Source organism: Gopherus flavomarginatus, chromosome 1 (assembly GCF_025201925.1).
Source record: "Gopherus flavomarginatus isolate rGopFla2 chromosome 1, rGopFla2.mat.asm, whole genome shotgun sequence".
Classification (NCBI taxonomy): Eukaryota; Metazoa; Chordata; order Testudines; family Testudinidae; genus Gopherus; species Gopherus flavomarginatus.
Genome location: NC_066617.1, coordinates 44,977,451 through 45,002,388, shown reverse-complemented (window position 1 = coordinate 45,002,388; position 24,938 = coordinate 44,977,451). Strand labels below are relative to the sequence as shown.

General features: G+C 40.3%; 1 protein-coding gene across 4 annotated transcripts in view; it reads right to left on the bottom strand.

The window, feature by feature from the left end:
• The window catches only part of WASL (WASP like actin nucleation promoting factor), an 85,022-nt gene that overhangs the window by 34,578 nt on the left and 25,506 nt on the right, over nt 1–24,938 (bottom strand). For all 4 annotated transcript variants that reach the window (XM_050936247.1, XM_050936248.1, XM_050936246.1 and 1 more), the window contains exons 2-5: nt 13,358–13,492; nt 9,947–10,033; nt 9,174–9,270; nt 3,276–3,299 (exon numbers count right to left, since the gene is read on the bottom strand). In XM_050936247.1, the coding sequence (XP_050792204.1) occupies nt 3,276–3,299; nt 9,174–9,270; nt 9,947–10,033; nt 13,358–13,492 (343 nt within the window). The remainder of the gene's footprint in view (nt 1–3,275; nt 3,300–9,173; nt 9,271–9,946; nt 10,034–13,357; nt 13,493–24,938) is intronic.

Below are 24,938 nucleotides of genomic sequence, written 5' to 3'. Positions count from 1 at the left end.
CACTCCATCAGCGCTGTACTAAGACTCCTATGCTTGACCTCTACATGGTGTGGATTTATGTTCCTTCAGCTGAAGAGCATGTAAACAATTCTGAATAGAATGAGCAGGATCATGAAGTCAAACCCACTCTACGCTCAAGTTCTGCACTCACAGTGTGTATAGAATGCCTCTAACTGATCCAAATCTGCCTGTAAGAGGGTCCATGTTTCTGCACAACAATACAGGCAGCATGCAGGTTTGATAGATCCTTGTTTCAGCAAAAACTTATTTACATCCATAAACGAGACATGGATTTCACACAAGAAGCAGCAAGACCTATTTGTTGAAGAACATCTGGTTTGCTGCAACTGTTTGTATTCTACTTGCAGCCTTGGTAGATGAACTAGTTAGTGCTCTCCACAGTATTCAAGCACCCCTGCTCTGAGGGCTCTGGTGGCCCAACTCCAAGGTTCTGTACCTTGGTTGTCGGCCCTGTTTAGCCAGTCCGCACTTGCTATTTTTCCACTGGGGCCCGAAACTGCTCTTGGCAGCTCTGCATAGAACATGCGCCTAGCATCTGGTTTGGACTATCAGGAAGCTGCAGAGATTGGGGTATTTCATTGTTCTGGGAAACTGGAATTAGCAGTAGCATTACTGATTGCTGAATCGACTCATCAGATCTGCCTACCAAAGTTTCCGAAGCCAAGTTGCTGCTTCCAGGATTTATTACATGACGGGTTTCTTAAGCTTTCTCAAGACCCTTCATGTTAGAGGAATTGGTGTGTAGGCATACATTACCCTCAAGACTCCTGGGATAAGGAAAGCAACAGATTGTGATCCAGGTCTCAGACCTTCCCTGGAACAGAAATTGACACTTTGCCTCTGAGGCAAACAAGTCCATGACTAGGAGACCTCACTGGTGGAAGTGTTCTGTAGGTTGGAATCCTCAACTGAACATTTGCAATCTCATGAGAACTATCTACCTAGTGATCTGCTAAGGTGTCTAATTCTGGCACCCTAGCAGATGAGGTGATGTGATGGCCTAATGCACCAATTCCTGACAGAGAGGGAGGACAATCAAGCCCTTGCTTGTTCATGTAGAGCATTGCTGCAGTATTATCGGTCATAGCTCAGCCTTGGATCATAGGCAGGAAAGCTACACAGGCTAATCAAAAAGCCTCTAGAACATTTATATGTAGCAAAGGGTCAAGTCTCCTTGAGTGTCCATAGGTCTTTTTGATTCTGTCTTTGCGAGCTCTTCACAAAATTCTGTTAAATTAATGAACAAATTTTGCAGAAAACTTTTTTGGAATGAAATTAATATTGTCTGATTTTTCTGATACCAGCTACTTTAAAGAATTGATAGCAAAACCTTTCAATAAGTGTCACAGTTTAAAATCTTTTCTTCTTTTAGAAAGAAGAATGAAGGACAGTTCCGCTTCCCTGTTGATGTTTACGTGTCTTCAACAGGGGAGACTGGGCAGGCCTAAGACATCAAATATGCTCAGCCCATTCTTTCTCAAGCTCTTCCCCAGACCCGGGGGCCTCCTATGTGGCAGCCTCTTCAGCAGCAACATTGGCATGAGACCAACCAGGTTCTAAATGCCTCCCCAGGACTTGCAGAGGAATTCCACTGCTTCCCTTCTGCACCACAGCAGCCTCTGTTCCCTGAGATCCTTGGAAAATCATTTCCCAGGAATCACTGCTTTCTAGCTTCAATCCCATTCAGCTCCCAGTGTGCTCAATATCGGGGGGTGGGGGAGAATTTCCCTCTCTCACCTCCACCTGTGCACATGCACACACTTGTGCCTCCTCCTACCATCTGACAGAAAGATCCACCCCTTATGCAACTGCTTGTTTACTCAAATCCCCTGGAGAGGCTGAAGGCTACCCCACTTCTGTCTTCAAGTCTTTCTGGTGGAAATAGCATGCCTCCTTTCTCCCTGCAGCCTAATGCCTGACTGCCTTCTCCATATTTATGAAGGATTCCATCCCCACACACCACTCACTATCTCCCTTCTCTCCCAGTCCATGGTAGTGGTAGAAGTGAAAAAGAAAGCATCTTTCCTGGCCTGACCATTCATCCAGCCCCCATTTCTCCTCACTGGCATCTAGGGTGACCAGATGTCCCAATTTTATAGGGACAGTCCCGATTTTTGGGTCTCTCTCTTATACAGGCTCCTATTACCCCTCACCTCCTGTCCTGATTTTCACATTTGCTGTCTGGTCACCCTACTGCCATCCCTGTGTGGAACTGAAGGGTGACTTCTAAATATACACAGGCTCCCATTACTCCTCAACCCTGTACAGGGGCCTGGGAAGCAAAAAAAGGGACTTTTTCTGGCTGCGCATTACTTCCTGGCTCCATGCAGAGATTCTGGATTAAGAAGGAGACACTCTTCTGGTCTTAAATTCAAACAGCAACTCGAGTGCCTTGAGAAAATTGTGCATGTGTGCTCTCTCACTCAGAGCAGGGCCAAGAGTGATGTCTCAAGTACTGAACATGAAAACAAGGGAGTGCAAAGGACCAGCATGACAGAGAAATCAATCGTATACAAAGTGCTGTCAAATGCATAAAATAACCAAACTGAGAAAGATTTTTTGCTGGGTTTGTAGTTATGGTAAATCTTAGATGCCACAAATAAGTTCAAAGAGTTTTCTGGAAGATCAGGCTGAGCACGTGCCCTCAAGTTTCTAGTAGCACTTTGAGCTGAGAAGACAGTAAACTTCACAAGTAAACTAAAGCAGTTTGTCTTCCTAAATTAACAGGTAGTTCCAATGCCTGTTCTGCTTTCACAAGCAGCTGCACAAAACTGACAAGATTTGGATCAATTTCATTGTTGCAGTTCAGAACCTTGTGGATACTTGTGAAAGATGAACATGTCAATTTTATGCTTTTTTTTTTTAAAAAAATCACTGTCTATTAAGACTTAAGCACTCCTGTTTTTAAGATAAAAGGCCTACCCTCTGATTTAATTTTTGTTTGCAACTTAATTGCTGCAATTTGGAATTAGTCTGTATATGAATCTATGGTTTGCCTTACTTGTAGACAATTCCAAACCTCAGTTCTGATCTCATTCAATAGCCTCCCCTCATCTTCACTGGTAGTGGTCATGATTACTTACCAGTACAGTAGTTCATGTAAACATTAAAATTCTGATTTCCTGGAATTGATCCTTTCAGGACTGTTTAATACAGCCATTAGATTATGTTAAAGAAAGCCAAAAGTCAGTGATTATTTCTAAACATGAAGGAGTTAAGAAAAAGAACTGAAGTAACCCTATGCAAAAGCTTACCATTTGGTGGGTCCCGTCTTTTTTCTGTTAAAAAGACAACACAAAAAAGTATTTATTCAAAAGGTAAAACTGAATTCTTCAACATTACACACACCTCCATAACTTGTAGTTTTACAAACTATACAGACTTCCTACATATGAATCTTATTCTTATAGTAATATACAAATTATTCATAATTGCCAATGTTTCATTTTAGCAGTTCTACCGTCCAAGAACAGAGGAAAAAATACCAGATTTATGTCATTTATAAAACTGACTTAAAACTGAAATAAAGTTTAGCACAACAGATCAGTGAAATCATTTATATATCAAAAGAGCCCCGATCCTGCAAGAGTTTACAATTGAGACTTCTCATGCTTACAGCGAAGCATATGCTTAGTCTTTGCAGAGTCAGGGCCTGAGATTATTTGCCACAGAGAGCCTAATCATCACAGCAAAATTAGAAGTTACAAAACTATAAAACCCACATTAGGAAAGAATTAGCTGTTTGAATAGTTTACACTGAGCAAGACTGTGTGGAACTAGCTAACTTTTTCCCCAATTGAAAATTTGATTAAGGCCAATTTGAGGCCTTAACATTTTGTACAGTGACATGTTCACATAATGTTAGCTTTCAAATTAAAAATTTAAAAATGTGTTTGATGCAAAGATTGTTAAAACAGAACTTCTAAAGAGAATGCACGCTGCTCTGTAAAGTTCTCTCTGAACAGACACCATGCAACTTTAGTCATTTAGGTGAAACTACTCACAATCCAAAGTGCTTATATAGCGCTTTTATCAGTAGATATCACAGCACTTTATAAAGGAGGCATCACCCCAATTTTACAGATGGGGAAACTGAGGCACAGAAGAGACACAACTTGCCCAAGGTCACCCAGCAGGCCAGTGGTTTGGCGGGGTTAGAATGCAGGTCTCCCAAACTCACAGTCCAGTGTTCTATCCACTAAGAAACACTGTCCCCCACTGAAGCAAAAAATATTACATTTTGAAATATTAGAATTTAATTGCAAGTATTTAATATAGGTCTAAAGCTGAACAAGCCAAATAGGGCCAACCTACAGCTTTAACTGGCAACCAGAGGGGTCAGCTGTGATGTTGAACTCTACCATTTAAAATGGCTTTCCCTCCAGCAATATTATTCTCTTCACCCATAGGCAAACTCTTCTGTTTGTAAATGCTTGTGTGAGAGACATATTTGGGATCAGTACATTTGTTTTTTGGAATTAAAGTGGAAAGGTTTATTTTAGATTTACTTTATTGCACAAATGGATGTGTGTTTTTATTCATCTATATTAGCTTCCTGATTATCCCTCCTAATGCAGCAAGCAGCTATACTTTAAGTTTCGGGTTTAAAATTAGTCATCTAACTGAAAGCAGCCTTGATGTTAAAGGCACTGAGCACCCATACTACAAATGATGTCAACTGAAGCGGCATGTACTCAGCATTTTTGATTAAGTATGTATTTAAGATGACTAACTTGTTCAAAGCAGGGTGTCTAATTACAGCTTTCAGAGCTACCTATTTTCCAGTCAGACAACTGAAACCGATCATAAAAGCTCTGGTCAGTAGCAATTGGATTGCGGGGGAAGTGGCAGCTTTCCTCCCGCAGTTAGATGTTCAAAGAAAAGCTGCCAGCTGTTACTCTAGAAATGGCCGGGTGCTTTTTAAAATGACTCTTTAGAGATCTAAATTGGGAGCCGATGTAAGACTTCCAGTTCCGTTCCTTCAGAATTTAAGGTGAGAGCAGGTAAGGATATCTTTTCAGGAGAGGTAAAGAGAGAAGGGGCTGACAAGAAGCAAAGGGCATGGCTGCAGGTCTACAAGAAGGTTAAATTACCTTCCCAGCCAAAACCTGTAGCATTTTAGAACAAAAATCTCTCCCTAACACTCCACAAACCAATACTGCTTGGGTGTGGAGGTGGAAGATACAGTAAAGACTCTTTGCCCCTATTTCCTTTTGTTTTATCCATTTAGCTACATGGGCTTAAAACTTTTGTTTTGTGGGCATTCTCACCTGTGCTTAATTAGAAGTCAGTCACAGCCATACACCACCAAAAACCTCCAATCACCCAATCAGAACATATTCAGTAATTGATGTTTTTTCCCCTCCATCCTACCTCTCCTGTTTTATTCTCTCCTTACTTCACCCTGACTCTTTCTATCCATCCATTCCTCCTCCAACTCAATTTCTTTCTCCTCTTGTTTACTACTCAGTCAATCCATCCTCCTTTTTTGTTTACCTGCACTCAGATCTACCAAACCATTCTGCTACACTCTCCCCTCCACACTGTTATTTCCCTTTTAGGGAACACCAAGGGTCTCCCCTCTTTTTCCTGTCTTTCAAATATCTATTTTAGCCTTGCCAGATGAGCTCCTCGGCACCTCTGGGTGGTTGTTGCTGCTGCTCCTGGGCACCTCTGTTAAAGAATCAGTGTCCTTATCACATCCTAGCACTTCTAGTAGGAAGAGGCTGGCAGAAAACAAGGAAGTGCAAGTACGCGTTCTATGTGCGAGCCTCAGCTCCAAGACCTAGTTCAAAAGAGCATAGAATTGTTTTGCGCAGCCTCTTCCAATGATGAAAAGCCTCAAGGGACAACTGGAAACTTTTCTAGTAGTCTTGTGGGCTAGTCAGAGCCTCCCAGGAGTATTTTGGCAGTGTGACCACTTGCCAATATGTCAGGTGGCACCTGTTCTAGGTGAAGTTTATTCTGAGAGATATACTAGAGTGATAGGATTCTTGTAAAAAGCAGAAAAAGATTAACATTCCAATGTTTGGCATTATCAAAAGTAATTCCTGGGAAGTCTAGAGTATCACCCGTTACCAAGACAGCTCAATTTTTATGACTATTCTAATACCATGTGCAGAGCGAGCACTAAAAGTACTAGTATACATTATTTCTACATCTGATGAAACAAGGGAGAGTCATCAGAAGCATTATGTAAGCATATCAATTTACTAATCAAGCTATACTTGTGTAGTCTTTAGGTAAGTGAGAAATACAATAGCTATTAATTCAAACACCCACAATTAGATAAAATCCTGTCTGAGGTATATAAATTCAGAACTCCATCTGGTGGCTTGATCAGAGAACTTCACAAGTTTTGTACATGAAAAAACCCCTAGAAATTAATTAAAAAGGAGAACAGCAATCAACGGAAAACGATATAATTAAGTAGCTGTTGATTATGTAGCCTTTTTAATTAAAACAGAGAAACTTTACAAAAAGCATGAATAAATCACAGTGTTACTATGGTGCATAAAAAGAAGTTCAAGCACACAAAGCAGTACAGGTTAATAATGGTGTGCTTATATTGTGTGCTAAAGTAAAAGTGTCTTTACATGAAAGAAATACTATATTAAAACTAGCATTATTTTTATTAATCTTTTTCCTGTATTTTTGAAGAAAGTTTACCATGGCCATCATGGAGAAGTCTGCTCTGCAGCCATAAATGAATAAGAACTTTTAGAGTTTTAAAATGTTGCTTTGCTTGTAGTAGTATCTTTATGAAAGTGAAACTTTGGGTTTGTGAAAGTTGCAAGACTTACAGCTTTGGAGAATATGTCTACCCAATGAATAGTTAAAGCAAGGCACCGTTCCTACAAGTTTCCACCACTGTACCCCACTAACATGTTCTAACTCTAGACATTCACAAAGGGACTTAAGTATTGTGATGTCAAGTGTCACAATGCCTAACATTTAAGTGCCTAGATAATCACAGGAACGACACTGCAGTTCAAAGCCTCAATTATGCACGTTGGCTTCCTATAAAATGAATGAGTTGAGACAGGCACCATAGACAGTGATTCACAAAAGCCAGCATGGTTGGTGGGGGGCCACCTAAGCTAACAATGGGAGATGCCAATGAAATCGCTGTGTTCTAAGTCTCTATCCTCTCTTGGCGATAACTACCTATCTCTACCAGTGATTCACTGCTGGGAACCTCTCTCCTGGAGTCAGGAGGCAAAGGCACCAAGGTGTTTGTTGTGAGAAGGAATTAGGTGCCTGCCTTACTTCACACAAAACAGGAGGTGATGATGGTGCCCACTTTATCACTGTTAGCTCATTGACTATTTTATTATTAATCATAAATAAAATAAATAAAAAGAGTCATTAAGCACATGCAAGTGCAAAAGCTACGGAATGACTCTGGAGCATGGTGGTAGATGCAGGGTCCAGACCCCTTGATCCAGTGACTATTTATCTGAAGTGGAACAACTTGAACAGGAGAGACTGAAGCAGTCTCACACCAGACTATCCCATTGCTCTAATCATTGAGCTCTAATTCTGAGAAATGAGGGGATCTCTGTTCAAATCCTCTCCCCCTCAGACAGAGGGGGACTGAACCTGGGTCTCGTCTCCCATATCCTAGGTGAGTGTTCTAGCCACAAAAGTTAGAAGTTATAAAGGGCACCCCCATCATCTCCTCCAATCAGATTCAGAATGGGATCGAATCTGGAAGGTGACTTCTGAGCACAGCTACTGGAGCAGGCCTGCATGCAAGACTGGCATCCAACCACTATCTTCCTCCAGTTTGTGAATCTCTCTGGGGCTGAGATGGGAGGAGGTACCCAGACACCTACAGCGAGGCAGCAGTGTGTATACCCAGAGGCAGAAACTTAAATGTTTAGGGAACTTTTACTCTGAAAATTCAGGTGCCGAGTTTAGATGCCTACGGAGTTTGGTGAATTGCAACACAGCCTAAAACAGATTTAATGCTTAAACCCAGACTTAGGAAACTACACAATTTAGGGAATCCCACCCAAAGAAATGCAGGCTCCAATCCCTGCAGTGAGCTCTGCCTGCATGGGGCCCCAATGAAGAACAGAATTCAATAGGGAATGCATTGCAGGATCAGGCCCGTAGCCTCTAAATGTATTCAGGTTTTGGCCTCTGGTTTGATTACCAATTGTTAGGGCAGCAGATGTGTCAGGTTTGTTTTTTTTTAAATAAAAAATAACGGCACAGTCATAGTAAATTTAGTAAAAGTGACTTGACTGCCACCTGATTTTTGATAAATATCATCTTTGCATCATCAAGGGGACATCAATCATTTGCAGCAGCACCATCTACCTCTGGAGCCACAACCCTAAACTTGACTCCAGTGTCCCTTGGGGCTGGACCTAGCACTTTGCTCTGGGTGTTGCAACCAGGTGCATGGGGGGTTGCAGCACCCTCCAAGTTTTACTCACCCAACCCTCCGTCACAATGGGAGGGATGGCTGGGCCATACTTGAGCAGTGCTGTGACCTGGTGCTCTAAGACAACACCTGGAGCAGGTAGGGTGCCAGCCCCTAAGAACACAAGAGTTGCAGAAGCCGCCACTGCGGGGTGAGACACGGACACACAAAAAACAAAATCATTTTCTGTGATTTTTTCATGCCATAACACACAGGTAGCTTTACCAATTGTGAATAAGATATTTCTCCACTAATAACTGGATTGATGCCAACAGTCAATTTCACATGGACTACTGGACATACCAGATAGTAAGAGATTTCAGTTACTAATCATTTGGGCCAGATTTAAACAGAGTTAGTTAAGAGAACCCCAGAGCTGAATGGCTGGTTAGTTTAATTTGTCCACAATTTACGTAAAGATTTCCAGTTCAAAGTAAAACTTTCTTTACCCCTTCCTGTCTGTTCTTTCAAATACCACATATTAGCGGAGCCTCAAATTGCAAAGAGACTTTAAGATGAACCAATTTTTGTATTACCTTCAGGAAACTTGTACTGTATATTTTTCTATATCACACATGAAATAAGCTTACACAGTGCCATATTCAGACATTAGTTTCACTAAGTTCTTAAATAGCTTTCAGATATAGAAGTATCAGCTAATCCCCCCTACACCTCTAGCCTAGCCTCAATTTAATGACACATTAAATTGGATATTTACCAGATTTTCTTTGCCGCCGTCCAAGCAAATCAGCTACTGTTTTCCGGAATTTTTTAGCTTCTTCTTCATTAGCAAAATTAAGACCAACCTGACATGTCTGAAAGAAAACAATCAGTTTTCCCATCCCCACTAGAGACCAAGAAAGTTGTTTATAAGATTTTTTTTAAAAAAGCTTAATTTTTAGTATATTTCATAATTTAACTGAACAGATTTTCTTTATGAAGGAATAAGGTGGAAACAATTAAGACTCATCACTTTATAATTGTAAGTGAAGAATGTAGAAGCAAATATTTACACCCAATTAAAAATATATTCAAATTGTGATTTATTTCCTAACAAAGTCCACACTGTCAGATCTTAGCAATATTTAAAGTACACAGAATGACAAAAAAGAAAATTATGTTAAGGATACATAAAAATTGCTTATGTCTCTGAAAATGCTTCTTTGGTGACACTAATGAAGCAACTATCAGTTGCAACTAAAGATGCTATTTCTTTGTCAGAGAAAGAGCACATTAAAGAGGCGTTTTTTTGTGCTCCTGTTCCATTTGTAGTTTAGATTTTCTATTTTACCACTGACATTAGAAAAAGTTCTTATTTATAATTAAATCTGCAACAATTTGCTAGAAAAGATATAGGTAATACTGTACTTTATAAAATTACTTGATTTACAAAGTGAAAGGTGAAAAACATGAGATATAAAAAGAAGCTATTGTACAAAGAAAAAAAGTAGGACAAACATTTCAAAGAATTAAGTAAATATTGAAACTTACATCTCCAGCAAAGGTATGAAAATATCCTTTAGGACTATTATATACAAAATTATTGTACAGTTCCTGCTCCCACAATAGTTTCCCATCCTGGAAAGGAAAGAAATGCAGATACTGAAAACTGAAAAAAAAATTTTTTTTTTTTTAATTACAAAGACTGACTAGACAAACTTGTATTGCAATAGTGCTCAGAGGCCACAACTGGAAATCACAGCCCTATTTTGGTAGATACTGTACACACACACACACAAAATGGTGTCTTCCCCACCGAGCTTACAATCTAAATCAGATGATGATTACTGGAGCTTGCCGGAAAGCCAAATTATTCGTACAGGTTACTATATTATTGCCCAAGTCTTCAGATATTATCAATACACTTGTTTCAGAGTAGCAGACGTGTTAGTCTGTATCCGCTAAATTCTATGTTCCATTCTGTGCATCAGAAGAAGTGAGCTGTAGCTCACGACAGCTCATGCTGAAATAAATTTGTTAGTTTCTAATGTACCACAAGTACTCCTGTTCTTTTATCAATACACTATATCTTTCAAAATTTTATATATATACAATGACACTGGTCAAAATCTAAATAATGGGACAAAATAAGACAGGGGCTATGGAACCTTTCATTCACAGGTTGCTGTGTCATATCAAGGTCAGGTCTGTAACAATTGGAAGACTACAAAATTTCACCTTTGTGAAGTGTTCTAAAATGACTGAATGAAAGGTGTTACAAGAGTTCAATATCAAAACAATAGGTGGTCTCAGTCCAGTGTCTAATGATCAAGTGACAAAAATCAGACATATGGCTCCTCGGTGCTCAAGTCTCTTTCGAACATGAGATTTAGGCATCTTTGAAAGCTTTATCTGTCTGAACTGAGACACATTAGCAGGGTACAACGGGAAAATCTGTTGTACAGCTACATGCTATAGGGCAGGGGTAGGCAACCTTTCGGAAGTGGTGTGCCGAGTCTTCATTTATTCACTCTAATTTAAGGTTTCGCGTGCCAGTAATACATTTTCACGTTTTTAGAAGGTCTCTTTCTATAAGTCTATAATATATAACTAAACTATTGTTTTATGTAAAGTAAATAAGGCTTTTAAAATGTTTAAGAAGCTTCATTTAAAATTAAATTAAAATGCAGAGCCCCTCGGACTGGCGGCTAGGACCCGGGCAGTGTGAGTGCCACTGAAAATCAGCTCGCGTGCCGACTTCGGTACCTGTGCCATAGGTTGCCTACCCCGGCTATAGGGTATACTTTTGTTTATTCAGCACTTTCCAAAACAGATACTCTCAGGTTGTGACACCTACATGGTCTGGAACAGGGATCGTCAACCTTTGACAGGTGGCCCGTCACAGAAAGCCGCTGGCAGGCCGGGATGGTTTGTTTACTACCTTCAGCATCCACAGGTTCGGCTTATCACAGTTCCCATTGGCCGCGGTTCACCATTCCAGGCCAATGGGGGCTGCGGGAAGTGGCAGCCAGCACATCCCTTGGCCCACACCACTTCCCGCAGCCCCCATTGGCCTGGAACGGCAAAGCGCGGTCAGTGGGAGCTGTGATAGGCCGAACCTGTGGATGCTGAAGGTAGTAAACAAACCATCCCAGCCCGCCAGCGGATTTCTCTGACTGGCCATGTGCCAAAGGTTGCCGATCCCTTGTCTAGATAACTGCTCAGAGTTGGCATACCAGTGATACTGCACCAACTCCCCATTATTTCCTCTAGAAACAGCTCACAGGAGCCTCTCTTCAAAATTATGGCTCAGATGAAAGGCTGCTTAGAAATTAAAAAAAAAAAAAAAGTGTCTTTGTCAGTTTTAAATTCATATTTTAAATTAAAATGTCAGTTACACAGCATACTTAAATATGAAAAATGCCTCCTACAATTTCCTCCCCTCCCCCATCATAGAAACATAGGACTAGAAGGGACCTCAAAAGATCATCTAAACCATCTCTCTGTGCTAAGGCAGGAATAAGTATATCTAGACCATACCCGACAAATGTTTGCCTAACCTGTCCTTAAAAACCTCTGAGGATAAGGATTCCACAACCTCACTAGTAACCTGTTCCAGAGCTTAACTATCCTTACAGTTAGGTTAGATACTAGGAAAAGCTTTCTATATCTTCCTTGCTTCCAGGGGTGAAAGTAGAACACAGGACTTACCGGTACGCGAGCCGGCGCCTTGGCTGGAAGGGGCAGAGCTGAGGGGTCAGCATTCCCCAGCCAGCCCATCTGCACTACCCGGCCCACGCCGCAGCAGCGCTTTAAGCAGGGTCCTTTGCCATGGCAGTGCAGTAGGGATCTGGCAGTGCTGCTGATGGGGGGGCGCAAAAGGGGCAGCATTTTAAGGTCAGCTGGGTACAGGCCGGTACTAGCAGCCACTTTTTACCAGCACACTGTACTGGCCCACATCAGCTTACTTTCACTCCTGCTTGCTGCATACTAAGAGGATTACTTCTTGGTCAGGGAGAACGACTGATCACTGTCCATTTTGTTAGCCTTTTACATATATGAAAAATGTGTCTCCCTCATTCATTGCCTTCTCTTCTCTAGAATTGCACATTTCTTCTTTCACCTTTCTTTATACGCTATGATTTCTAAACCTTTTATCATTTTGTTGCTGTCTTCTGCTGTATCTCCCATTTGTCTACATCCTTTCTATACGTGTGGTGCCCACAACTGAAGTGGAGGCCTCACCAATGATAAGCAGAGCTGAACAATTACTTCCTGTATCTTATATATGGCACTCCTATTAATACATTTTTTCACAACAGCACCACACTGCTGACTCATGTTCAATTTGTGACCCACTACACCATTCAGATTCTTTTCTGCAGTATTGCCTCGCCAGTTATTCCCCATTTTGTATTTGGCATTTGATTTTCATACTTAAGTACTCTCCATTTGTCTTTACTGAATTTCATAGTGTAGATTTCAAATCAATTCTGCAATTTATTAAAATCATTTTGAATTACAATCCTGTTCTCTATAGTACCTACAACTCCTCCCAGCTTGGTGACATCCACAAATTTTATAGGAAGACTCCATTCCATCATCCAAGTCATTAATAAAAATATTAATTACTGGACCCAGCACAGACTCCAGTGGGATGCCACTTGATAGGTCCTCCCAGTTTGACAGTAAGCCATTGATTCTGAGTATAGTCGTTCAGTCAGCTATACACACCACTCATAGTAATTTCCATCAAGACCATATTTTCCTAGTTTGCTATCAAAATGTCACATGGGACTTTATCAAAGTCACACTAAAATCTAATAGGCATAACTCTTGCATTACTCACTTTATAAGATCCCTTTATGAAATTCATACAAACAATTCAAGGAAATGTCACATTTAATATAAAATGACCTTACCTTAGCAAGTAAAAAAATTAGACAGAGAAAGGTTTCTCACCTTGATGTCAAATATTCTGATAAAATAAGACCTTTGTGGATTGTCTTTTACAAGGCAGGCTACTCCACAGCATTTTTTTGACCACATGGCATTGCGATCTGCTGCATATACCTGGACAACTGCTGAAGACATTGTCTTAAAAAAAAAAAAAAAAGAGAAAATTCACATTGGTTAAAGCTTAAAATTAAGAGTTCCACATTCCTTCTTCCATAGAAGGAAACTAGGTTTCTCTAGATCAGGCAGCAGCAACAAATCACCAGTTGTAGCAGAGCTCAGAAGGTCTAAACATTTATTTTTTTATATCCTTATGTAAGCTCCTCTAGACATTCTTTTAAAAAGAATAGGATTTTGAGAATTCTTAACCAGACACCAGCTAGTAGAAATGAATACAAGCAAGAGGTAGATAGGTAACTGGGTGATTGTGTAGCTGACGGAGTTAGTATCAATTTGCAAAGCACCTATGCAAAAGTTAACGTGAAAGCTACAACACTCAAAAGAGAGAATTATTTAATTGATTCAGTTAGGACTTCCTTACACTAGGATTTTTAATGATGCTTTCACATGTTAATTAATGTGTGTCCTGTCAACTCTAGACTTGATGAGGTTAGTTAACACAATTAAAAACAACTGAGGGGTGTCTCCAATGGGATTTTTAAAGCCAAGAAACAGCTTCATTTTTCAGAAAGTTTTGCTTTTTCTGCAGCAAGTAATGTTTTAGCATCTTGGGAAAAGCAGCAAATTCCTACTCTTCTACATCAACCACCACTGAGGGCCTCACACATGGCAATTTATGCATTCCATTGACACTCCACATTACTCAATTTCTGCAAGATTGATAGCACAAGTAATTCTTAGTCTCATTTCAGGGTCCAGAGACTTGGAAGCTCTGCTGGCAAAGCTCTTAACTTAATATTTACTGTACCAATAGATGTTGCAAGTCAACCACTATGAATATCAACTATTTTAGTCAAACTTCAAAACCAGTTTATTTTTCTAATTTATACGAACCGTATGTATTGTAGCCTGAGAACATTGAACCAAGTTTTAATTTTACATATCTATCTCAGAACTGTAGAATTGGAAGGGACCTCGAGAGGTCATCTTGTCCAGCCCCTGCACTCATGGCAGGACTAAGTATTAGAACATTCCCAACAGGTGTTTGTCTATCCTACTCTTAAAAATCTCCAATGATGGAAATTCCACAACCTCTGCAGGAAATTTATTCCAGTGCCTAACTATGCCAACAGTTAGAAAGTTTTTCCTGATGTCCAGTCTAAGCCACTCTTGCTGCAATTTAAGTCCTTTGCTTCTTGTCCTATCCTCAGAGATTAAGGAGAACAATTTTTCTCCCTGCCCCTTGTGACAACATTTTTCAAGTACAGTAAAGGTTATGTCCTCAGTCTTCTCTTCTCCAGACTAAATAAACCCATATTTTTCCCCCAATCTTTCCTCATAGGTCATGTTTTCTAGAAGTTAGTCATTTTTGTTGCTCTTTGCTGGACTTTCTCCACATAATTTCAATTGAAGTATGTTGCTTGATGTGTCAGGCTTTTTTGAAGTCATCTGATTTGTTCAAGAGCTCAATTTCTGACAACACGTCCTGTGACATTCTGCATTTCAGAGCATTCCATATTTACCATGGTGATGTAATTATGATGTTTTGTACAAAATATGCCTTGAGGTATTATTCTAAAAAGCCCTGATCTCTAAACGTTAATATCTCATTGGATTGTATGTGCTGTCATTGTATGTGAAGTTGTAAAGTTTTGCTATGTATGTGTTACTGAAAGATACTGTAAAGTTGGAAACACCCACAACTAGCCTTTCAGCTACAACAATGAAGAAGCTAGACAGAGCTAATGGCCCATCAACAAAGACAATGGACGATGGATAAGGCTTGTCCTCACCTGGGAACACTTCAGACAGCCTATGGATCATGGCTGCCATGACTCACAGGGAGCACAAAAGGGCTTGTGACCAGATCACATGATACTGAACTCTTGGTACCTGTACTTTTCTACAAACAGGTCTGGAAACCTGGCTTGGAACAAAGGGGTTCTCACCCTATAGAAAAACTATATAAGGGGAAGTGACTTGACCAGGACTTGATCCCCTACAAGACAACACCTGGAAACACCAAAGGAACAAAGATTTAACTGGAGAAAGGGTCCCAGGCAGGAAAGAAAAGGGCTTCCTGTGTAAGGAAGCTAAAAACTGCTTGTATCGTCAGGGTGAGATGTTACAGATTCAAATCCTATCTAGTTTGTATGAGAGACTGCGATTTTGCTTAATTTCCTAGGTAACCTGCTTTCATCGGTTTGCTATCACTTAACATCTATCTTTCTGTAGTTAATAAACCTGTTTTATCTTAACCAGTGTGTCTTTGACTGAAGTGTTTGGAAATCTTAGCTCTGGTAACAAAGGCTGTTTCATATCTTCCCCACATTGAGGGGAAAGCTGACTAATTTAAGTGAGCTCGCACTGTACAGACCCCTTTGCAGTGCAAGACAGTGCAAGGCTGGGAGCTGGGAAATTGGCTGGTGCCTCCACTATCGGTCCATGAGTGGCCTAGGTAAAGCACTCAGGTGACTCAGTTGGGTGTGTGGCACCACCTGCTGTCATGTTGGGTGATAACAGGGCCCGGAGGGGGCTTGCTGTAAGTCACTAGCAGAGAAGGGGCAGAGGCAAACCTAGCTGAATGGTTTGGGGGCACAACAGTTCCAATGGCTTCCTGGGCCCCCGCCCGGGGTATAAGCCATCACATATCCTACAAAAATGATGCCCTTTTAAAAAATAATTCTCGCAAAATACATGTCGTATGTTAAAGGGACATTTTTGCAAGGGAGAAAGCGTACCACTAACTAAATAGGGGAAACAGTGAGAGTGACTGTACACAGAGCGCTGCCAACCATACAAAAATAAATAACTTTTGCTAACTTTTTCAACTATAGTAAGATTAGGTGCTATTGGCACCTGTTATCATTAAAGGGTGATTTTCAAGTTGACTGTCCCTTTAATAAACTGTCTTCAAATCTCCTTACTCCAGGAAATATGAAGTTATTGCAACATGTCCTGAATGTCAAGAAGCTGGTTCTGTTGGACTAAAGGAGGACAAAAGTAAAAAGGAGCAGACCCAGAATAGAGAACCCTCTGCTGAGGGCACATACCCATGACTTCTCAGTAAACTGGTTTCGGAATTTTCAGCTTGGATGTCAACTGATTTCACTTGTTATCTGGTCTCCAAGATTCAAAGAACCCAAACCATGAAGAACTTTTTGGGTCAAAGCCAGCATCTTGAATTGTACTCAAAGATAAACTGGGTGCCACGGCAGTCAACTTATAAAAAGCATCTCTAGTCCTATAACACCCCACCCCAAATTGATTCAACTATAGTGGCTTGATAGGATATTATATAGATTAGGTCTAACTTTTAATGAATTGCACATGATTACACTCTTCATGAAATCTAAACCCAGTCTTCTATAAACTCCATTAAGATTTTTTGAGCTAGTGTCACATTGAGATAGTGAAAGACTGGCTCTGAACCTAACATTTAAAGATAGATTTCCCCCTCCTTTAGCTAACACCAAGCTTTGTTTAGATATTTTAATTGCTGATCAATAACTTGCAACCCCGTGATCATAATAATGGATTATTCCTAGCCCTCTTAGAGGAAGATCCAATCTGGATTTTAATCACATTTGTAGGTATAAAATATAAAACATTTCTAATGTCATCCTGAGACAAGGCACTCAAGAAATATTATTTTTGCAATATGCATAAACATAAAAATCAGAGTCAAAGCTTACACATTTGCTAAACCACTGTTTGAAAAGAAAACAGTCATTTAGAATAAGGAAGCAATTAGTTCATGGTAATTCCAAATACTTTTAAAACTACAAAGTGGGAGTTTTAACCCTAGTCCTTACTCTTGAACTCAGAAGCAAACTTATTTAAAAAGCAGAAATGTTACTCAGACTGGAAACCACATAGAAACAAAAAGGTTTTTAAGAGGGACATGTTTACACTTCATTAAGTTTTGTAATTTATTTCTAAAATAGAGATGTTAGATGTGCAATTATATCCTAGATATTAAGTTAATGAGCACGAGATTCAAATTACAGTTCATGATACTACACACAAGTATTTTTTATTGTATAATCCTCTAAATATATGGAAAAATTACTTGTGTTCATGTAGGAATATTCACTCAAACACTACCATTTTACTTAGTTAATTGGCTTAATTATGCAATTTATTCATCAATTTTAAAATTACAAGATATCAAACTACCTAGCAGGCGCTACAAACCCATTTGAGGAGTGGTGTTTTTTTTACCTTCCTAATCCAAGCTCTCTGAGAAGTGGTGTTGGGAAAGAATTAACTACAGAAGAGCTGCTTACCATATAGTAACTGAGATTTTTCAAGATGTCAGCTTGAATCCCACCGCAGGTGTGCATGTGCTCAGGATCAATGGTCTTTTGATCCATAATGTCTGTCAAGGCCATGCATGAGCCCCCTCTGCCTCCTTTTGCTCCCATGTGAGGGCAGAACAGCAACACACACCCTTCCTCCACCAATGCCATCAGAAAAAGAAGTCTGTATAAGTGGAAGACTCCTAAATTGGAGTTGGATGGAGGGTCATGGGCCGTACAGTGTGAACATGGGAAAAAACCCCAACAGTTACTGTAGGGTAAATAATCTCTCTCTCTCTCTCGATAACAGAGTGGATCCCACAGTAGATACTTGGCAAGTAGTACTCCTTCCTTCTCCCGTATGGTAAAATGAGGAATACCAGCTATATCAGTCAAACCGTGATTGTAATACTGCTCTCCTGAACTTAGTACTTAAGTCCAATGCATCAGGTTTGATAAATGTTAGTGGGTTACTTGACTTCACTGCCTTGCCAATTTGGGAAACAGGCACATTTCTGAAGCAGGCAGGAGATGTTGCTTGAGCGAGTCTTGATGTTCAGTGGAAGCCATCTAGTAGCACAGTAAGATATACAGTGTTATCCACTTAGATATTCTTTGTGATGAGATGGTCTGGCACATAGCATAGTGCTCTGGGAAGAAGACAAGTGAGCTGATTGATATGAAACTCTGGGGATGAACTCTGGGAGATTTCAGCACCACATTCTGAAGGGAGTGTCAGCCATAAGTGCTTGAAGTTCACTCTCCTGACAGACATAATAGCAACTAGGAGACCATCTTCAAAGTAAGTAGAATTCTTCAAGTGGCTCAAAAGGAGGCCTTGCGAGTCTCAAGACGATGATGTTGACATCCTAGGCAGGAGCAGGTTCTCTGACCAGTGAGCAAGTATGTAGTAGGCACCTGTGCTCAATTTTCTCTCACCTGACTGTTTTGAAGTTCAACTATACAGGAGGATGGCAAGCTGAGAATGCTGTGAGGTGGACCTTAATGGACTTGAAAAATACTCTGACCTTTTGTTACTGCAAGAAGTAGTTGAGAAGCATCTTCAAAACTGTAGACTGTACAGGGTCTAGGCTATGTTTCACAACCCATATCAAGAACTCTTTTATACTGAGAAATAAGTTGCTGCTCAGTGTCTTCGTGTTCTGTATCAGGATTTCCTCGACTCATTTACAGCAGACCCTGACTGAAGAACTTAAACATCATCTAGGGTGTCAGTAACAGGGACTTCAAGTCTGGCTGAAGCACCTCATTACGGAGCTGTGAAACCAGGTCTAGGCAGCATGGGAGCTGGACAGGTAGCAGCTGGACACCTATAGCAGGTCAGTCAGACAAGACTGAGTAGCTCTGTCTCATCTGACTTTGAATATGGATGAGGGAAAATTGGTAGAAAGTAGGGCTGTCAAGCAATTAAAAAAAACATTTGCAATTAATTGCACAGCTATGCAACAGAATGGCACTTATTTAAATATTTTTGGATGTCTTCTACATTTTCAAATATATTGATTTCAATTACAACACAGAATTCACTTTATTTTTATTACAATATTTGCATTGTATTTGTGTTGCCATGCAAACACCTGTTCTCACTTTCAGGTGACTTGCCAGTATTTATTGTGTTTTTAAGTTAATTGTGGATTTAGATTGATTGCTGAGGAGAGGGACAAGATTGAGCCTTTAGAATGAACAAACCAACCAAACAATCCCACTCTTCAACAGCAGTCTCCCTTAATGCATTTGCCTTAAAACACAGCGGACAGAGTTTTTGCTAGACAACCTTTGTTGTGGGCTCTAATTTGCCTCTCATCCCTGAAATACTTGCTCTACTTGAAAGTTGTCTTGTGAATACACACTGCACATGACTTTTTACTCTCTTTACTGTTATGCTCTCCAATTTTTCTGCCTGAAGTTAGAGTATTTATTGAGAGAGAAGTCCACAACATAAAAAGATGCTGCAACCATTCAAATAAAGGTGATTGAGAAAGTGCAATGGAAAGCTACCACAATACTTCAAGTCACTCAGAAAATGTGAAGGATCTTAAGAAGGGCTAGAACAGGAGTCGTATCCAACACATTCACCCTGAAGACAAAACATATTTAAAAAAATAAAAGGCAAGGGATGAACAAAAAGACAACCCAACCCTTTGCAACAGATTCTCAGTGCTGCTCCAATCAACACAACAGGAATAGTAATCACCTACAAAAGTTCCTTGCTCAGGATTCCCCAGTTGTGGAAATCCCCAATGACCACAAAGTCATGCCATGGGGGGTGGGAATGGGCGGTGGCAGGGGGAAGAGGAGGAAAATAAGAAGAAGAGGAGAGAAAGGAGTGGCTGGAGATGTAACTCAAAAAATTATGAAGTTAATGCTGAAGAACATGGAAAGCTAAGATTGACTATTTTAAGATTCCTTGGCCTTCAGAGTTCCAAATTTTCTCTAACTGGGAGCTCTCTCTTTTTGGGAGAAGTTGAAAAGATGGGTATGTCATGGATTTTAATGCCAATGTGTTTTCTCTGCACAGTTTATCTATAGGTTTTTGTTCAATTAACAGTTGTGATGCTTTGTATTTAGATTTTAACTTTGAAGTTTTTAAGACACCTTGTACATAAATACATATAGAAGTCCAGGATATAAAAATTTAAATTAAAAAAGGCATATAATTCCTTAAAAAGATCAGACTAAGAAATTACAGCCCATTTTAAAATGGATTTTTTGCACAGGGAAAGAGAAAGCACACCATTTATTTCAATGAGATACTGATTTCACACTTATTTGCAGAAACGTATCCACAATCTACTCCATAAATTAAACATACTGCTTATTTTTCAACGAAGCTGCTTTCAGGATGTTTGTAAGGATTTTAAAATTATTAAGAAAGTTACCATATAGACCCCACAAATTCCTCCTTGAGAAGATGCAGTAAAATAAGCAATATCACATCCACATTTTCTGAAACTACCTTCACATTTTTGGTCATAGATAGCCTACACAACTTGCAAAATGTATATTAATGCAGTTTGATAAGCACTCAACCTGCTATATTCAAGGAAATAGCAATCCACATCACTTTCCCCAATATTCAGACTACAGGAGATGCTCATATTGTGGTTCACGAAAGTCCTAAAATTAAGATGTCGCTAGACAAAACATCAAACTTCAGTTCAAATCAGACAACCCCAGGACTCGTTTAAGGAAAAAACAAACAAAAAGAAGAAAAAAGAAAAAACAAAACTCAACAAAGCATAATTTAAACACCCCCTCGCCCCCCGCAACCTCAATCCCAAACTAGAAAACAAGTATTACTGAAGCCTTCCAGAAAGAGGATATAACCATAAACACACTCCAGTATAATTATGCCACTCAAAGCTCTCAAGTAAATGTTTCACTAATCCATCTGTCTGCCAATTTGTCTAAGAAGATTTACTACACTAGATACCAGCTTGACTTCCTTCTACCATTAAAGAGTGGCATGTGAATATTGTAAAGACCTGTTTACATCATTCACCCATATAATCTCAAGTACATTGTGTTCCTGCCTATAAACTTACAAGATATGACTAGACAAAATTTGTAGCTGCACACATGACATACAATAGCTATGTCATGCTACTGAAGTTTTAAGTTTCAGTTACTTCCAAGTGAAAAAAAAAATCTGACATTGCAGATTGAACATATGTACCTTGCAGGTGCTCTTCTTTCCTACCCTATAGAGAAGCATATAGTTAACACTCTAAGAAGTTCAGATATGCCCTGCCTTATTAAATTTTTTTTTCCCAAAACACTGGATATTCAGCCATATTTGAGTGACAATTTCTGATATGTAGTTTAAATCTAGGAAGTAAAGAACATTTCCTTGAGCTTTTTTCTGTTAATTTAAGGATTTTGAACCACCAGTTTATTAATAAAGACAGCCCCAAACCCTCACATTAAACCTTTGGGCATGTAGGACATTTGGCTGCCAGCACTGTACTTAATGGACATGGATGGATAATTTTACATCAAATCCCTCACAAAACCGAACAAAAGTTCTACATAGCTGCCTTCAAGCGTGCAACTTTTGCAGAAGTTGTAGCACACAGAGCAGTGCTTGAGACAGGGTCTGTTCTATCTTGGAGTGGAGTTTGCTTGCCCATCATGAAGAGAGCCGTCCCAACAGAGGCAAAGCTTGAAGATAGCAGCCCCATTAAGGATTGAACTCACAACCCTGGGGTTAGCAGGCCAATGCTCAAACCACTGAGCTAGTATGCCAAAGTACATTTGAATTACCGTACCTACTTAAAACATGAACAGAGGCAATTTTCTCTAACTGCATTCCTGCCTGATGTTAGCTACAGTTACAGTTAGCTGCAATTGTTACTCATCCACCTATTGGCCTACTATTTTTGGGTGGCAGGCACAAAGACGTACTTTCATCCAGAAAGATTTTATCTCCATAACTGAGGATATGCACTTTCCCTACATTGGGTATCCAAGCAGGCAATGTTTGAAGAATATCACGAAGTTCCAGTGCTGATCTCCTTAAACTTAACAAGATTTCTCCCAGTACATTCCTTTCCTCCTTCAACAGCTACATGTGAGATGCATGGTTCTTATCTAAAACTCCATTTTTTCAGAAAAATATAGCTTAACTTTTTTTTGGTAAAACACACAGACAAAACCCCCAAAACAAGTATAAATCTGAATTGTCAGGTATAATTTAGCAAGATGAGCCTTTTTATCTAAGGCATCTTTAAGTTTTAATAAAGTCACATACTACTGTGTAGTGCTTTCCACAAACAAAACCAAAACCCAATGAAAGACCCTCAAGTTTCCCTTTGACAGCAGGAGGAAAAGGTTACTCACCTTATGCAGGAACGACGCTTCTTTGAAATGTGTCCCCCAATAGAAGGCCAAAAGCCTAATGGGAAGAAATTGTCTCAAGTAAAATTGCACTCCATTTTGCTTATTTTGCCAGCTTTAAATTAGTAAGAAGAAATTGTTCTGAGTTTATTCTTTACTGATTGTGTTAATGATCGTTTTTAGAAGGATAGAAGTTTTATGGCTGTAACTGCCTTATTTACTGTTTGGTGTGAATGAAGAAACAGCTGTGGATAACTCCCAGTAACAACTGAAATAATGCTGATTGGAGCAACCTTGAACACCTCTGGCATAACACAGCAAGGTCCCAAGACTTGTATGGGAACTTATTACTATAAAAGAAGGGTGTATTGCCATGGGACTTTGGGTTCGTTCTGCATCAACATTACAGCTTCAAACGCATCCAACAGAGCCCAGCTACCCCTCTCTCGTGTTGAGTTTCAGCTGGCCACTGGAACTGACTGAGCAACAGCAAGGACTGGTAAATATAAGATTGAGCTGAGGAGGGGCTGGGGGGGGGGGGAGAGAGAGAGAGAGAGAGCGCCAAAAAGGAAGCATATGCTGATTTCAATGCTTAAATTGTACTCTCAATAAACACAGTATATTGCCTTATCCTCTTTAAAAACATTCTCTGTGCTTCTTATAAGCATAACACAATGACTACTCCACTGTAGGTGTGTGTGAGCCCACATGCTGTCGACTGGAGAATTTCAACAGCAGTCTGTCCTTCCTGCTCACATGGCACCCATCTGGCCATGAGGCTAGCCAACGTGTAAGGGCATTTTCTCCTTAATTCCTTCTCTACCACAGAGTCAGTGGAACTTTGAAACAGAGGAGGGTAGATCATGAAGCACTCATAGGGGGACACATCTCCAAGAGCCATTGCTACTGCATTAGGTAACTTCTTCAAAGTGTCCCTATGGATGTCCATTGTAGGCAACTCCTGAGAAGTACCCACCGCTGGAGGCTGGGATTCGGAGTCTAGTCTGATATAGAGGTCAGTACTGTGGCCCCAAATTGGGCATGTAGCTGCTGTGCAGATCTCTGATATGGGGATACCCTTGGAGAAGGCAATCGACAAGGTGACTGATCTTGTAGAATGTGCGCATATTGAAGATGGAGGTGTTACCCCCCACACACACACGGCCACAGACCCACTTGAAGAGTCACTGAGCTGAGATCACCGCACCTTTTGACTTATCTGAAATGTAGAGAAAGTGTCTCAGAGATTTTCTAAAGGCCTTTGTTCTGTCTAAGTAGAAGGCCAAGGCCCTTCTCACATAGAGCTTATGCAGGATGGCTTTCCTGTTAGCTGCATGAGGTTTTGGATAAAATGTTGGGAGCTGAATAAGTTGTTTCATGTGAAATGCAGAAGTCACGTTAGGAGTGAACTTTGGATGTGGCCTGAGTGTGTGACACTGTCGGGGAAGAACATAGTAAGAGGGGAATGTGCCATCACTGCTGCTATCTCCCCTATTCTTCTGGCAGAGGTAATGGTGATGGGGAACGCTGTCTTCACAGAAAGGTGAGTTAATTAATAAGTGGCCTAGTAGTCTTTGTCAGGCCCTTGAATGCAAAGGGACCTCAGCCTAGTTGAGTGGGGGTCCTGGGTTGTGAGAAAAGGTTTGCTATACCTTTAAGAAATCTTTGTAGTTGGGTGGGAGAAGATTGTGTAGCCTTCTATCTGTTGGTGGAAGGTTGAGATTGCTGCTAGGTGACCCCTCAGTGAGCTGACAAAGAGACTCGATTTTGTTAAAGATAACAGGTAGTCTAGGACCACCAGGAGGATGGCTGAATCAGCATTAACACCGTTGGGTTGGCACCTTATCTAAAATCTCTTCCATTTTTGTATGTAGGTGCAACGAATAGCATCCTTTCTACTGTGCAACAGTACCTCCTGTACTTCCCCAGAGCAAGATGCCTATGTTGTGGAACCATGAAGGAGTCACGCTTTGAAATGTAGGACCTGTAGACTGGGGTGGAGGATGTGATCTTCGTTGTGTGACAGGAGGTAAGGGGTAATCAGTAGGGTCATCAGTAGGGTCATCAGTAGACTTAATATTAGCTGTGATAGGTAAGGGTATCATGTCAGTCTGGACCAGGTGGAGGCAATCAGAATGATGTTTGCTTTCTCCCTTTTTATCTTTAACTTCCAGCAGCAGAGGGAACAGGGGAAAGGCATAAATAAGACCCTTATCCCAAAGAAGGAGGAAACCATCTCCCCTAGGGTGTTGTCCAATCCCCTTTCTGGAGCAGTACCGCAGGCATTTCTTGTTCTGGTCAGTTGTGAA